This window comes from Lucilia sericata, unplaced genomic scaffold, assembly GCF_015586225.1.
Source record: "Lucilia sericata isolate MDLA Ls3-8-SP2 unplaced genomic scaffold, ASM1558622v1 Contig000365F_arrow, whole genome shotgun sequence".
Lineage (NCBI taxonomy): Eukaryota > Metazoa > Arthropoda > Insecta > Diptera > Calliphoridae > Lucilia > Lucilia sericata.
The window spans coordinates 60,509-77,499 of record NW_023994384.1 but is presented as its reverse complement, the minus strand read 5'-3'; the positions used below and the strand labels follow the sequence as shown (position 1 = coordinate 77,499).

Here is a 16,991-nt window from a genome sequence, read left to right as displayed (position 1 = left end):
TAACTTAAAAAGAAAAAGATACTTTTTTCCCAAAAAAATGACAAAAAATCGCCTTTTTTTTAATTTTTTAAATTTAAATGCCTATAACTTTGGACTCAGTCATGATTTTTACATAATTCTTTCACTGCTTGGTATATAAACTTGTTGTTAAGCAAATAAAAAAAAATGGCGAAAATCGGAAATATTTGGACCTGCTATTATCAAAAAAACTAAAGTAAGGACGGTAAAAATTTTAAAATTTTAATATTCAAATGCGAATATCTCCTAAACTATAAGAGATAATTTACTGCTACGACAACATTTTTTATAGTGCTCGATGAGGAGATTCTATATACGAAATTTTTTTTAAATCGGAACTCAAATGAAGAAATAGGATCGTTTTAAAAATTTAACATAGCCGAGGTGTCCTAATTTGAGGACCCCCCGCCCGGGCCCCTGGTTTTGGCCTATAAGGTCCAAATTCAAAACTAAATCGGACAACACCTCCTCTTGTGCATACCAAAATTCCATTAAAATCGGATTAACCGTTTAGAAGTTTACCGAATTATTTCCCTCTTTTTTTTTTCCTATACCACTGTGCGTTGTCAACATTGCAACCATTCGTAGTCGAAATCTAAAAATTTTAGTAGTTAGTTAGTTAGTTAGTTAGTTAGTTAGTTAGTTAGTAGTTGTTAGTTAGTTAGTTAGTTAGGTAGTTAGTTAGTTAGTAGTTAGTTAGTTCGTAGTTAGTTAGTTAGTTAGTTAGTTAGTTAGTTAGTTAGTTAGTTAGTTAGTTAGTTAGTTAGTTAGTTAGTTAGTAGTAGTTAGTTAGTTAGTAGTTAGTTAGTTAGTAGTTAGTTAGTAGTTAGTTAGTTAGTTAGTTAGTTAGTTAGTTAGTTAGTTAGTGTTAGTTAGTTAGTTAGTAGTTAGTTAGTAGTTAGTAGTTAGTTAGTTAGTAGTAGTTAGTTAGTTAGTTAGTTAGTTAGTTAGTTAGTTAGTTAGTTAGTTAGTTAGTTAGTTAGTTAGTAGTTAGTTAGTTAGTAGTTAGTTAGTTAGTTAGTTAGTTAGTTAGTTAGTTAGTAGTTAGTTAGTTAGTTAGTTAGTTAGTTAGTTAGTTAGTTAGTTAGTTAGTAGTTAGTTAGTTAGTAGTTAGTTAGTTAGTTAGTAGTTAGTAGTTAGTTAGTTAGTTAGTTAGTTAGTTAGTTAGTTAGTTAGTTAGTTAGTTAGTTAGTTAGTTAGTTAGTTAGTTAGTTAGTTAGTTAGTTAGTTAGTTAGTTAGTTAGTTAGTTAGTTAGTTAGTAGTTAGTTAGTTAGTTAGTTAGTTAGTTAGTTAGTAGTTAGTTAGTTAGTTAGTTAGTTAGTTAGTTAGTTAGTTAGTAGTTAGTTAGTTAGTTAGTTAGTTAGTTAGTTAGTTAGTTAGTTAGTTAGTTAGTTAGTTAGTTAGTTAGTTAGTAGTTAGTTAGTTAGTAGTAGTTAGTTAGTTAGTAGTTAGTTAGTAGTTTAGTAGTAGTTAGTAGTAGTTAGTTTAGTTAGTTAGTTAGTTAGTTAGTTAGTTAGTTAGTTAGTTAGTTAGTTAGTTAGTTAGTTAGTTAGTTAGTTAGTTAGTTAGTTAGTTAGTTAGTAGAGTTAGTTAGTTAGTTAGGTTAGTTAGTTAGTTAGTTAGTTAGTTAGTTAGTTAGTTAGTTAGTTAGTAGTTAGTTAGTTAGTTAGTTAGTTAGTTAGTTAGTTAGTTAGTTAGTAGTTAGTTAGTTAGTTAGTTAGTTAGTTAGTTAGTTAGTTAGTTAGTAGTTAGTTAGTTAGTTAGTTTAGTTAGTTAGTTAGTTAGTTAGTTAGTAGTTAGTTAGTTAGTTAGTTAGTTAGTTAGTTAGTTAGTTAGTTAGTTAGTTAGTTAGTTAGTTAGTTAGTTAGTTAGTAGTTAGTTAGTTAGTAGTTAGTTAGTTAGTTAGTTAGTTAGTTAGTTAGTTAGTTAGTTAGTTAGTTAGTTAGTTAGTAGTTAGTTAGTTAGTTAGTTAGTTAGTTAGTTAGTTAGTTAGTTAGTTAGTTAGTTAGTTAGTTAGTTAGTTAGTTAGTTAGTTAGTTAGTTAGTTAGTAGTTAGTTAGTTAGTTAGTTAGTTAGTTAGTAGTTAGTTAGTTAGTTAGTTAGTTAGTTAGTTAGTTAGTTAGTTAGTTAGTTAGTTAGTTAGTTAGTTAGTTAGTAGTTAGTTAGTTAGTTAGTAGTTAGTTAGTTAGTTAGTTAGTTAGTTAGTTAGTTAGTTAGTTAGTTAGTTAGTTAGTTAGTTAAATAGTTAGTTTGCTATTTTCCGTTTAAATAAAATCGTACTTTTAAATAATTACTAAATAACGGGCTTATGTTGTAGGTTAGACCAATTATGGACCAACTCCATACTCCAACTTTTATGACGATGGTTTTTAAAAATATGTATGTATATGTATATAAAATAATATCTATATAATGTATATAACTACTTTGTTCTAATAAGGCTTAAGGGCACCTAGCAACTTCAATATTCAACTATGCACATTATTATGAGTACGAGTCCATAGTCCCTTTAACATTACTCATATTTGTATTCTCAATGTTGATGTCAACGTTAGAGGACATTAGCTATGACAACATGATAATAACAGTAATTATGAATGTGCAGTGTTGCCATTTAAATGCAGATGTAGGTTATAACCCGATAGGTAGAAAAGCAGTCCTCAGATGTGAGGGTGTTTTATGTGGTCTATAGTTTTATTATATTACTACTATAGTTTGATCATAGTCTGAACTACATTGTGGATTATAGTCTGGTCTACGTTCCGGATTATTGTCCGATCTACAGTCTGCTCTCTAGTCTGGAATAAAGTCTGGTCTGTAATCTGGAATAAAGTCTGGTTAGTAGTCAGCTTAATAGTTTTAAATGTGGTTTATAGTCTGGACAAAAGTCGGGTCAATAGTCCGGTCAATGATCAGCTTAATAGTGTGGACTAAAGTCTGGATTATAGTCTGAACCATAGTCAGTTCTATAATCCATTTCATAATCTTTATTATAATCTGCATTATAGTTTGCTGTTTTGTTATTTATGATTAGTGCATTAGCGCCAGCCAGAATTTGTCCAATCCTTGACCCTCGCTTTTGTAAAAACCCTTTTTATTAAAAAGCAGTTTAAAAAATAATTATACATTACAACATTTGTAACAAGTAGTGGGGAATAATTTTATTACAATTCTTTATTCATTTTCATACATTTTTTTTAATAATAAATATAAAATACTTAAGGCTATGTTTATTTATACATTCATATTAATATTTTCCACACACAGTGAAATTTTCTGTTTATTTTTTTCACAAAAGGGGAAAAATATTATTCACAAACACATTTATGCAAATGAGTTAAAATTGTTCGTTGCAGTTGAAAAAAATATTAAAATAAAATTAAATACAATATAATCACACTACAAGGCCATTTAGTTCAAAGAAAAAAAGAGAAATACAGAAAAAATAACAAAAAAGTAAGAGATTATAAAAGGACATGTTTGAATATGCAATGCCCTACACTAGTTGTAGAAGCTTGCTTCAAACAATAAATTACCAACATTTTTATATGATACCATGACTTATATATTAAGATTGAAAAGAGAATTCTAGGTCTTACATTTAAATGCTGAAGACATCCAAGTATGAAATGTTTTGACCTCGAAAACATTTTTTTTGTCTTTTCTGAGCATCCTAGTAATTTATATTCATGCTTAAACAGACACGTGCATGTTTAATTAGTTGTTTAAACGTATGTATATATATTTAAGTGCGTATTTTATTTTAACAACGTGTTAAATGTTTTTTGTTTATTTTATTTTAATATTTATTTTATTATTATTTTCATTTCAGCCACTTCTTCATTGCTGCCCTATTTGACTATACACATGCAATCGATTGGCTTAACGGTGGAGGAAATTGCCATTATTTATTTGGCTCTACCGTTTACGACATTTTTAAGTCCACCTATTACGGGTAAGGAATTAACACAAAATTTTATAGTAATTTAATGTTTTCAACGAAAGAAGAAGACTAGACTATAGACTAGACTATAGACTAGACTAGAGACTAGACTAGAGACTAGTCTATAGACTGGACTATAGACTAGACTATAGACTAGACTAGAGACTAGACTAGAGACTAGTCTATAGACTGGACTATAGACTAGACTATAGACTAGAGACTAGACTAGAGACTAGTCTATAGACTGGACTATAGACTAGACTATAGAGTAGTCTATAGACTAGACTATAGACTAGACTATAGAGTAGTCTATAGACTAGACTATAGACTAGACTATAGCCTATACTATAGACTAGACTATAGACTAGACTATAGACTATACTATAGACTATACTATAGACTAGACTATAGACTATACTATAGACTAGACTATAGACTAGACTATAGACTAGACTATAGACTATACTATAGACTAGACTATAGACTAGACTATAGACTAGACTATAGACTAGACTATAGACTAGACTATAGACTAGACTATAGGCTAGACTATACACTAGACTATAGACTAGACTATAGACTAGACTAGACTAGACTATAGACTAGACTATAGACTAGACTATAGACTAGACTATAGACTAGACTATAGACTAGACTATAGACTAGACTATAGACTAGACTATAGACTAGACTATAGACTAGACTATAGACTAGACTATAGACTATACTATAGACTAGACTATAGACTAGACTAGACTAGACTATAGACTAGACTATAGACTAGACTATAGACTAGACTATAGACTAGACTATAGACTAGACTATAGACTAGACTATAGACTAGACTATAGACTAGACTATAGACTAGACTATAGACTAGACTATAGACTAGAGACTATAGACTAGACTATAGACTAGACTATAGACTAGACTATAGACTAGACTATAGACTAGACTATAGACTAGACTATAGACTAGACTATAGACTAGACTATAGACTAGACTATAGACTAGACTATAGACTAGACTATAGACTAGACTATAGACTAGACTATAGACTAGACTATAGACTAGACTATAGACTAGACTATAGACTAGACTATAGACTAGACTATAGACTAGACTATAGACTAGACTATAGACTAGACTATAGACTAGACTAGACTAGTCTATAGACTAGACTATAGACTATCCTAATGTGAAATATATAAGTATATAACTATATTGCTGATATAAAATGAAACCAGTCTAATATTCACACATACAAATGTATATATATGACCAGATCCTTAAAAATTAATAAAAGCAATGGCTGTAGCTACTAAAATAAACATAAATTCAAATACATAATTAAAAGTAAATTCGCACTCTCGTCTTAAATATTTTCCTTACTCCGCAATGAATAATAAATCAAACAGAAAAAAATGTTTTCATCATTCTCTCTCCAACTGACTGCATGGCTGACTGACTGATTGTCTGTCCAAGACGTCTGCTGTTTTTCCTTAATCTTATCTACTTGCAAGAAGTATGATTATTTACGAGAAGTACGACGTATGCGAATATATGAAAGTACAAATTTTTTTTGTAAAAGTATTTTTCATCACATCTGTCATATTTCGTGTTTACCTGTCAGTTATTTTTGTTGTTTGATATCTGTCATAAAATATTCACCGAAGAGATGTTTTATTATTTGTTGCTCTTTTGTTGGTTCCTTTTCTGGCTGTAGAGGATAGTTGGTTGGTATGGGTGGGTTGGTTACTTGTCTGGGAAGCAGCGTATCATTTTATTGTACAGGGCCGATATGTGCTATATCGTTGGAACCAAAAACAAGATTTCAAAATACATATAGTTTACCCACCTTTGTCGTAAATAAAATTAGAGTCAAGAAATGTTACTAAATAAATTTAACTCCCTTCCATATCATTAACATCTAATTATCCTTAAATCACCATAATCTGTTTTTTTTTTCATTCCAGCCTGATTAAGTACTAAATGTACTATGAATATATGCACCTGCTGTTCACACACACACACACGCAAACTCACTTCAAAGCAAACAATTTTAATTAACACACTAAATTGTAATTAATTCACCTATTTAGTTTATGTAATTAGTTCACCTCTATGACCAGTATCAATCGTAATCGACTGATGTACCTAATATTTACGTCGATAAGTCTATTTTGTCGACAAAATAATAGATTTCAATAAATAATGAAAAGTGAACTTAATTAAAATTTGCTTTCAATAAAATTGTGCCATTTAAGTGCGATATACATACACACATGTATGTATGTATCTGTTATGGAAATAAAATTAACATGCTGCAAAGCTTTCCAATCAACCTTTATTCTTAACTAAATAGAATTTCATTTTGCATGTGATTCATAGAGTAAACCACATAAAAGAGAATTATTGATTTTATTAAAATCTTCTTGTAACACTTTAGAATGTGTAACAAGATACAAAATGAATTTGTAATTAGAGAGTTTAACACTTAGGAAAGATTTGAATAGGGTAAATATTGTTTATTATTTTTGTTATAGCCAAGAATATGTCAGAAACATACATATCTTTTAACTCAGTAAGTAATTGAAGTAATGTAAATTATATTTTCATTTATCACTCATTTTCAAACTCCAGTCAATGCATAATATCTCTTTATAAACCACAAAGGCAGAAAAGTCTACTACGTTTCCTTAAACAGAACATTTGCTGAAAGTGTTAAAGTCTAAAGTGCATTCACATATTTTGAGTTTAATATGCAAAATTAAATATGAAAATAAGAGATACTATTACAGATTTTCCAAAATCATATGCATAACTAAAGAATATACATACATATTAGTGTGTGGGTGTAAACAAAAATAATATAAAATACACATATGCATACTATATTTATATGTATAATTAAATACTAATTATTACTTATGTAAGCAAATATACATAATAATAAGTATTATATAATTATCTAGAAGGACAAAATTGGCAAGAAGTGGAACCGAAGCGAACTAGAACTGAACTGAACAAGAACTGAACTAGAACTGAAATAGAACTGAAGTAGAACTGAACTAGAACTGAACTAGAACTGAACTAGAACTGAACTAGAACTGAACTAGAACTGAACTAGAACTGAACTAGAACTGAACTAGAACTGAACTAGAACTGAACTAGAACTGAACTAGAACTGAAATAGAACTGAAATAGAACTGAACTAGAACTGAACTAGAACTGAACTAGAACTGAACTAGAACTGAACTTGAACTGAACTAGAACTGAACTAGAACTGAACTAGAACTGAACTAGAACTGAACTAGAACTGAACTAGAACTGAACTAGAACTGAACTAGAACTGAACTAGAACTGAACTAGAACTGAACTAGAACTGAACTAGAACTGAACTAGAACTGAACTAGAACTGAACTAGAACTGAACTAGAACTGAACTAGAACTGAACTAGAACTGAACTAGAACTGAACTAGAACTGAACTAGAACTGAACTAGAACTGAACTAGAACTGAACTAGAACTGAACTAGAACTGAACTAGAACTGAACTAGAACTGAACTAGAACTGAACTAGAACTGAACTAGAACTGAACTAGAACTGAACTAGAACTGAACTAGAACTGAACTAGAACTGAACTAGAACTGAACTAGAACTGAACTAGAACTGAACTAGAACTGAACTGAACTAGAACTGAACTAGAACTGAACTAGAACTGAACTAGAACTGAACTAGAACTGAACTAGAACTGAACTAGAACTGAACTAGAACTGAACTAGAACTGAACTAGAACTGAACTAGAACTGAACTAGAACTGAACTAGAACTGCACTAGAACTGAACTAGAACTGAACTAGAACCGATCTAGAACTGTAAAATGCGATATTTAAATTATTTTTATTTGAACTCAAACAAGTGTTTTCGATTGCAAAGAGCCGGAAACATCATAAAACTAAATGGTTTAATAGCATTTATCACACATACAGCTAAAATAGTTTATATTTGTATTGAAAAATCTATATACCATTAACTACTTACTACCGACTAACTAACTATCTGCTCTATTTATTTCTATATAAATTTTCTAGGTTTTCTTGTTGACAAGTTTGGTAAATACAAACCAGTTGTGGTTATGAGTCTTCTATTGAATGCCATCTTCCATCATTCATTGCTGTTTATACCGCAACAGGAAATACCGGGTGTTGTGCCGTCAGCATTTGTAATGCGTCATCCTGACAGCGGTGATATTGAGGTAAGAAGAGGTTAAAATGATTTTTATTTTTTATGTTTTTTTTTTAATTTTTTTCCATACGTTGTACTGTTGTTGTAAGTTTAATTGAAAAGTTTTACATATCGATGATATGGCTGCAGGAATCGATGTTTTAAACAACTAAAATGCATGAGAAAAGTTTAGTTTAGTTTGTTTTTTCTTCTTCATCTTTTATTTGATATGTTAGGTAGGAAAATTGAATTGTGAGTGAAAGGGATATCTGTAGTATATGATATATTAGGGAGTTTTTCGCAAGATCTAAACATTTTTCAGAGAATATACAACACGAATTAGTAGAACATTTGTTTTAGATTTTTAAAAATTTAGAACATGAACCACCCTACTTGGTTCTGCACAGTATTTTCAATTATTGTTTTCATGGATGCGGCATCTCATGAACTATTAGGGATATCGTAGAGAAAAGCAGTTGGAGCCGATTAGTTTTTGTATTGAGTTGCAGTTGTGAAATCTGAGGTTTTCATGTTCAGTTTTGAAAAGTACGATCACAAAAAAAACTAAACATTTGTAATATAAACATTAAACTTAAACCAATACCACTGTGTGTTGTTGATTGTATTTGTGCTTAACCATATTGAGTAATTATCCTTTAACTAGGACATGTAAACATATTTCAAACAATTGTCAATGAAAATTCTTTATGGGATCTTAATTAATATTAAATTCTAAGGAAATATTTAAAATTTAATTTATATGATAAAATTAGTTTATTTCCTCTATATTTAATATATTACAAAACTAGAAATATTTTTACAAATTACTTTAAAAGTTAAATTATGTATTAAAAGTTTCATCTTTCCTTGTATGTAAATTTATACACATGTGTAATATAACACATTTGCTATTATCGACTTTGTTTAATTATATGGTTCTAAGTATTTTATCTACTTGTTCATTACTAAATTTTACACCCAGCTTTCTCTAATCAATAACAAATTTGATTCAATTTGTAAGAACTTAACGAACAAATGAACCTTTTCCTATGCCCAGCAAATCTGTAGATGGTCATGGAAATAGTAAACTAATAAGTACTTTTCTAAATCTGAACAGATTGAAAATCAATGAGAACTCTCTAAATTTCTTCAAGCTTGTCTGTCCACCTTTTAGATTACTTAGGATATGTAAAGTAATCAATTGAATTCCATTTACTTTACAATATAACATTTAATTGAAACGAATATCATACAAAAATGTGAAACTAAAATATTTTCTTAAAATCTTCAATGTAAATTAGATTTATTACCCTCTCCTAAACTGTGGGGTAAAAATTAGTACCACCATATTAACTACATGTGTATTCACACTCATATTCCCTATCTTAATTAAAATAATATATTTGAGTGAGCATTTTAAATTGATTTTACATTATTGCTTGCGGTTTACACATCACTAACTTACATGCATATTTCTATATATAATTTGTGTATTACATACATAGTCATACATATGTATATTTTCACATTGTTGTATATATAAGTGCAATACACTTATCTTTCACATAATATTGATTAAGTTTCCGGAGCAAATTGTCTATCACCTGTACATGTAATGTTGAAAATATAGAAAAAAACTTACCTTACCTGTGTGCACTGTTGTAAACAACAACAATGAGATTGGCTGAGCTACAGTTTTATTAGATAGACTAATATTTGCAACAAATAATTATATACATACATACAAGCAAGTAGGAAAGTATAGACGGGCATTGCCCGCCATATAACACCCTACATCATGAGTATATTTTATAAATTATTATGTATTATTAAGCAATTTATTGATGAAAAAGAACCTTTATAAAAGAGTAAAGTTCAAATATAGGATGATCCTTTTCAAATTTTGAGAAGGGATATATTTTAAAAAATTAGTTATAACTCAATTGTGGACGTTTAAGAAAATATTAAGGTATGTTTGTGTGGGGGCTAGGGTCAAATAAAACTTAGGTGTGCCAATTCTTGGCGAGATGGAGGTATATTTGACGTAGTTATGAGCTAAGAAGCCCAAATCGGAAGGTCAAGTTGTTTGATAGTCACCTAGTCATAATTTGGAGTAGTCCAAATTTTATCAAAATATTTTGAAAATTACGGCCTGTCTTAATCGACTCAGAAATTGATTCTGAGTCGATGGGTATACTTTAAGGACAAATGCAATAATACCCTCCTCACAAGAGTTATGTAGGGTATAAAATGCAAAAAAGTATTGTTTAGACGGCTCGCACATAGATAGATAGATAGATAGATAGATAGATAGATAGATAGATAGATAGATAGATAGATAGATAGATAGATAGATAGATAGATAGATAGATAGATAGATAGATAGATAGATAGATAGATAGATAGATAGAGATAGATTAGATAGATAGATAGGATAGATAGATAGATAGATAGATAGATAGATAATAGATAGATAGATAGTAGATAGATATAGATAATAGATAGATAGATTAGATAGATAGAATAGATAGATAGATAGATAGATAGATAGTAGATAGATAGATAGATAGAATATGATAGATAGATAGATAGATAGATAGATAGATAGATAGAAGATAGATAGATAGATAGATAGATAGATAGATAGATAGATAGATAGATAGATAGATAGATAGATAGATAGATAGAATAGATAGATAGATAGATAGATAGATAGATAGATAGATAGATAGATAGATAGATAGATAGATAGATAGATAGATAGATAGATAGATAGATAGATAGATAGATAGATAGATAGATAGATAGATAGATAGATAGATAGATAGATAGATAGATAGATAGATAGATAGATAGATAGATAGATAGATAGTAGATAGATAGATAGATAGATAGATAGATAGATAGATAGATAGATAGATAGATAGATAGATAGATAGATAGATAGATAGCTAGATAGATAGATAGATAGATAGATAGATAGATAGATAGATAGATAGATATATAGATAGATAGATAGAATAGATAGATAGATAGATAGATAGATAGATAGATAGATAGATAGATAGATAGATAGATAGATAGATAGATAGATAGATAGATAGATAGAATTCTGCATTAATAGACGCTAACACTCAGAGGAACTGAACATTACGGCCACAAACACCCCAAAGAGGAAAGGAGATCCAGTATCACAGAGCCCAAAAGGTTAACTATTATACGAAAAAGGCCAAAAATTAAAAAGTAGTTTAGACAATTTTGTCACTTATCACTTTTTGAGTTTTTTTGTGTCCTTGTAAACATAGTTATCAATGATTTCTTATGTTGCAACAATAAATCCTGTTAGACGTAATTCTTATATACAATTTTCATTCAAAGCTGATTTTAATCATCAAGTTTGTCTGTGTAAAATTTAATATCAAAATTTCTTCGAGATTTTCTTCAGAGGTAACTAATTTTAATTTTGATAAACAAAAACTACTTTATGAAACTAAATAGTTTTTCTACCTAATTTTAAGTAAATTCTCTGTAAATTATATAACTTTACAGATGTATGTATTTATGTATATTAACCCAGCAAACTATAAGTTCCAAATAAGCAAAAAGAAGAAGTAAAAATTTCGACATGAAAAAGTTTAGAAACTGATATGGTCGGGCATGTCAGACTACGGTCTCAAAAAGTGATTCTGGAACTTTCGAAGTTTTGACTTCAATTGTTGTTGTTTTTGCTGGGTAAGCAAATATACAATATATTATTTATTTATGTAAACTCAGATTTGCATCTTACATTAGATATGTATGTATATGTATTTATAGTAGTTATTTGTTTTCTTCGTTGTAGTAAATAACTGAAAATACTTAATATTGCCAATAAATTGTATCATATAGAAATATTTAGTATCGAACAGCTCTTTTACTTAAACTTATTTATGCATGCCAGTGCATGCAAATATACATAAAGAAGGGAATTTACTAATATTTTCAAGAAGATTAAAAGTTGAAATTGTTGTAATATGTGTTTTTGGTACGTTTTAAGTACAAGTTTGGTACCAAATTTATTAAAGCTGAACTGAAATGGAATGGTACTTTTTGTAATTCAAATTAAGCCTCCCTGATATTTGTATGTATATTTATTATTAACTAGCTATACCCAGTGTGCTTTGCTACCCTAAAAGGAATATGTATAAATAAATACCAGATTTATTATATGTTACATATAAAAGATGTCAAGCAAATTATTGCAAGTTCGCCAGTTTCTATCTATCGCCAATTTCTATCTATCTACAAAAAATTTGAATAATATAAGAGTTTCCAAGATGCACGAAATTTTGTATTTAATTCATATATGTGGTGCCAAGCCCCCCATTGAAAGTCCGCCCGTTATTCTCTAAATGTTCACATGAATGTCAAAGTTCTTCATGTAAAATTTTAAGATTCTAGCTCTAATAGTTTCTCAGATATACGAATTTAATTCATGTGGGGGCTTCAAGCCCCCCGGATGAAAGTCCGCCCTTTTTCCTCCAAAATATTCAGATGATTATTAAAATAATTTGTTCAAAATTTGAAGAATCTAGTTCTATTAGTTTCCCAGTTAAACGAAATTTTGTATTTAATTCATATGGGAGGTACCAAGTAACCCATTGGAAGTCCGCCCGTTATATTCTAAATGTTCAGGTGAATGTCAAAGTTCTTCAAGTAAAATTTAATGATTCTAGCTCTAATTGTTTCTCAGATATACGAATTTTTCTATTTTATTCATATGGGGGCTCCAAGCCCCCCAGATGAAAGTCCGCTCTTTTTTCCTTAAAAATGTTCAGATGAATATTAAGTTCTTCGTGCAAAATTTTAAGAATTTAGTTCTATTAGTTTCCCAGATAAACGAATTTTTGTTTTTAATTAATATGGGAGGTGCCGCTCCCCTCATGGGTAGTCCGCCAATTTTTTACCCAAAATGTTTATATGGATGTTAAAGTTCTTTGTGCAAAATTTTAAGAATTTAGTTCTATTAGTTTCCCAGATAAACGAATTTTTGTATTTAATTAATATGGGAGGTGCCGCTCCCCTCATGGGTAGTCCGCCAATTTATTACCCAAAATGTTTATATGGATGTTAAAGTTCTTCGTGCTAAATTTTAAGAATTTAGTTCTATTAGTTTCCCAGATAAACGAATTTTTGTATTTAATTTATATGGGAGGTACCACGCCCCCTAATGCTAGTCCGCCTACTTTTTGTCCTAAATGATCATATTGACACTAAAGTGGCTCCGACAAAATTTGAGGACTCTAACTGTTATATTATCTAAAATATACGGATTTTATATTTTCTTAATGTGGGCGTGGCTCATCGCCCACTTGAAATTTCGAAATAAAAAGTAGCCTATTACCTATTCCAGACATGCAGGAATATGCTGTGAAAATTTCAAGAAAATCGGTTCAGCCGTTTAGTAGTCTATAACGTTCAAACATACAAACATACAAACATACAAACAAACACACGTTCATTTTTATATATATAGATGTCTAATATGCATCAGTATTTGTGTATTTATGTGAATATAGTATATTTGTCATGTATTGGTATTTTAAAGTTTGGTTAATTTACTACAAGCCTATTTGATAGCCATGATGGCTTTCTTGTTCAAATCTTTATTGTAGTTGTACTTGTTGTGGTTTCTTAGAGAAAATCTATTATTTTATTATTTATACTTGTAAATAATATGATATTCAAACCAAATGTATATATCTCATCTCAATAATGAAAATATTAACACCGTGTAACAAAGATTCGAAAACAAGGATGGATTTTTAAGAATTGTTGTCGGAGGGACATCGTTAAAGAAACTCTGAACATGCTTTTGGACTTATTTGAATGACTTTCAATAGGTTTCATTCTTGTGTTAAAAACGATAACTTGTTTTCGTAATCTAGTGTTCTAACTATAAAATCCTTATCACTACATTCCAATACAACAAATTTCTAGCAGACTTGGTATGAGACTTTTTCTCAATGCTGTAAGAATGCAAATGATTTTCTTTACAATTTGTATATGTGGTTTGTTTGGGGATTTAGATTTGTTGCTGGATTTATATTGGAATAACTAATATATGGCTCTTCTATATATAACTACTAGCATACCCTGGGTGCTTCGCTACCCTAACTTAAATTAAATACATTCAAAATTTTGTTTACTTTTATAGAAAATTAAAATTGATTAAACATTTTTTTAATGTTTCAGTTTTATACGTTCAATATCACGTGATTAAATTCGCATTCAGTAAGAAGCTTGTATTTTTAGTTTCATTCATTTAGCTTCCACATTATGGAAAATTTTGAAAGTAATATTTTAAAAAAAGTACCATAAAATACTTCTAATAGATTATCATTTGAATTCTCATTTAATAAGGAGCGTGTGTTCCGGTTAACTATTATAAAGAATCTAAAAGGTACCATTTGAAGAATAGAAAAGTACCAAATAGTTCCCACTTACAGAATATTATTCAGTCAAGACCATGTATGTTAAAATTAATGTTCCTAGGTTGAATATTTTAGAAAATTAAAAAAGTACAATTTATGAGATAAAAAGTACTAAAAAGTTGTCTCTTAAAGAATCTTATTCAATGAGGACCGTGTATGTTTAATAATCATGTGTGTTTGAGTTCATATTAAAGAACATACATAGAGTATCATTTGAAAGAAGAAAAAGTACCAAAAGTGGAATAAATTTTATCTAAATGGAAAGTACTAATAAAAAGAGTACAATGTTTAACCTTTTCGCTTAGAATTAAGTTTACAAAATGTTCCGTATTTAAATCTATATATCACAGATAAAACTCAAACGATTCAAATCTGCATACATTTGTTCCAGAAAAATTGTGCTTTCAAAAAGGTACCAAACAATTTACTCGAATTTGTTCCTATATAGGCCTCAGTACTCCAATTCCAAAATAATATACCAATAGCTTATTTTGTGTGAGTAAATAAACTACTTTTTGAAATTTTATAAAAATTGGCGCAATGAGTTTGAATAAAATTAAATTTCCCGTTTTTTTCCCTTTTTGGTACTTTTTTCCTCAGTGAAATAGCAAAAATTTTATTACAATAAATATTACAGAGTTAGTCCGTAATTTAATAGGAATAATTCAATAAACCGAAAAAGTTTTCTTAATGTGCTAAAAAAAAAGTACCATAAATACAGTTTTCTCCTTTTTACACCCAAAAAGGGCTGAATTTTAAAAAGTACGAAACAGGTGTCTCATAATTTTGTGAGATGTATCCAAAATATTTATAAAATTTGATTATGTTAATTATTTCAAAAGTTATAAAGGACCAAAAAAGGTACAAAAATCATCTTTGTTACACATTTTTACCCCTTAAAATTATGAATTTCAAAAAAGTGCCAGACACCTATTTGCTCATTTTAAGAGTAGATACAGGTGCATTTAAAATTTTTCTTGTATCACTAATATTGTGTAAGATAATTAAGAAAACCTGTTTTACCCGTTTTTCCCCTTTTTACCCGTAAATGTACAAATTTCCAAAAATCCCTCCTTAGTGGATCTACATTACCAAAAACACATATACTGTCTAAATTTCATGTTTCTAGGTTCAGTCGTATGGGCTGTGCGATGATGAATCAGTCAGTCAGTAACGCTACTCTTTTACATATAGTATATAGATTTGTATGATAATGTAAAATTGTTTTGTAATTTTATGGAGATTAAATAAAATTATATTAATTTTAAGTCTGATGAAGTGTTGGGTATGATTTGATTTTAAAATGAAATTAAATTTTATTATACCCTACACCACTTCAGTGGGGAGGGTATATTGGGTTTGTGCTGATGTTTGTAACGCACAATAATATTGGTCCTATACCCACCTTAAAGTATACCAATCGGCTCAGAATCATTTTCTGAGTCGATTAAGCTATGTCCGTCCGTCTGTCCGTCCGTCCATGTAAACCTTGTAATCAAACTACAGGTCGCAATTTTGAAGATAATTCAATGAAATTTGCTACATGATCTTCTATTGTCCCAGGGACGAAGCCTATTGAAAATGGTTAAGATCGGTCCATTATTTCACCTAGCCCCCATACAACTGAACCCCCCAATAGGGCTTTTAAAACTTGTAATCAAACTACAGGTCGCAATTTTGGAGATAATTCAATGAAATTTGGCACATGATCTTTTATGGTACCGTAGACGAAGCCTATTGAAAATGGTTACCATCGGTCCATTATATCACCTAGCCCCCATACAACTGAACCCCCGAATAGGGCTTTTAAGTTCATAATTATGTTTAATATACTCATATCTCGACAAAAAGCTGCAATAACCAAGTTGTATACAAGACTTGATGACTCCCACGAATTCCATAATAATAGGTTCTCATATGACCCTAGCCCCTTTGAAAAGCCCCCATCAAAATTTCACTTAAATGTCCACAATTTTATTCAACAATAAACGGCTTAAGTATGTATATCTAAGGCAAGGTACAATTCAACTTAAATGCTTTATTATGGCAACTAAATCACATTATATTTTTGTCAAAGGTGTAGGGTATTATATGGTCGGCCTCGCCCGACTTTAATTTCTTACTTGTTTTTTTTTTTTGTTATTAGCAAAATGGTTAAAGAAAATTGGTTTAGAAGAGAAATATTTAGTTAGTACGTATTTCAAATATATATGTTCTTATTGGAAAATAGGTTCGTTTTTTGGTAATGTGGTTTTCGTATTTAAAATTTACCTTACTAAATGCAATTTGTTAAAAGCTTGTTAAAGAAATTTCCATAAATCTATTTAAAAA

At 29.5% G+C, this 16,991-nt stretch overlaps 1 protein-coding gene across 1 annotated transcript in view; it reads left to right on the top strand.

The window, feature by feature from the left end:
- The window catches only part of LOC119604132, an 89,525-nt gene that overhangs the window by 14,949 nt on the left and 57,585 nt on the right, over positions 1-16,991 (top strand). The window contains 2 exon segments of the mRNA XM_037956601.1: positions 3,852-3,974; positions 8,055-8,218. Coding sequence (XP_037812529.1) covers positions 3,852-3,974; positions 8,055-8,218 — 287 coding nt within the window.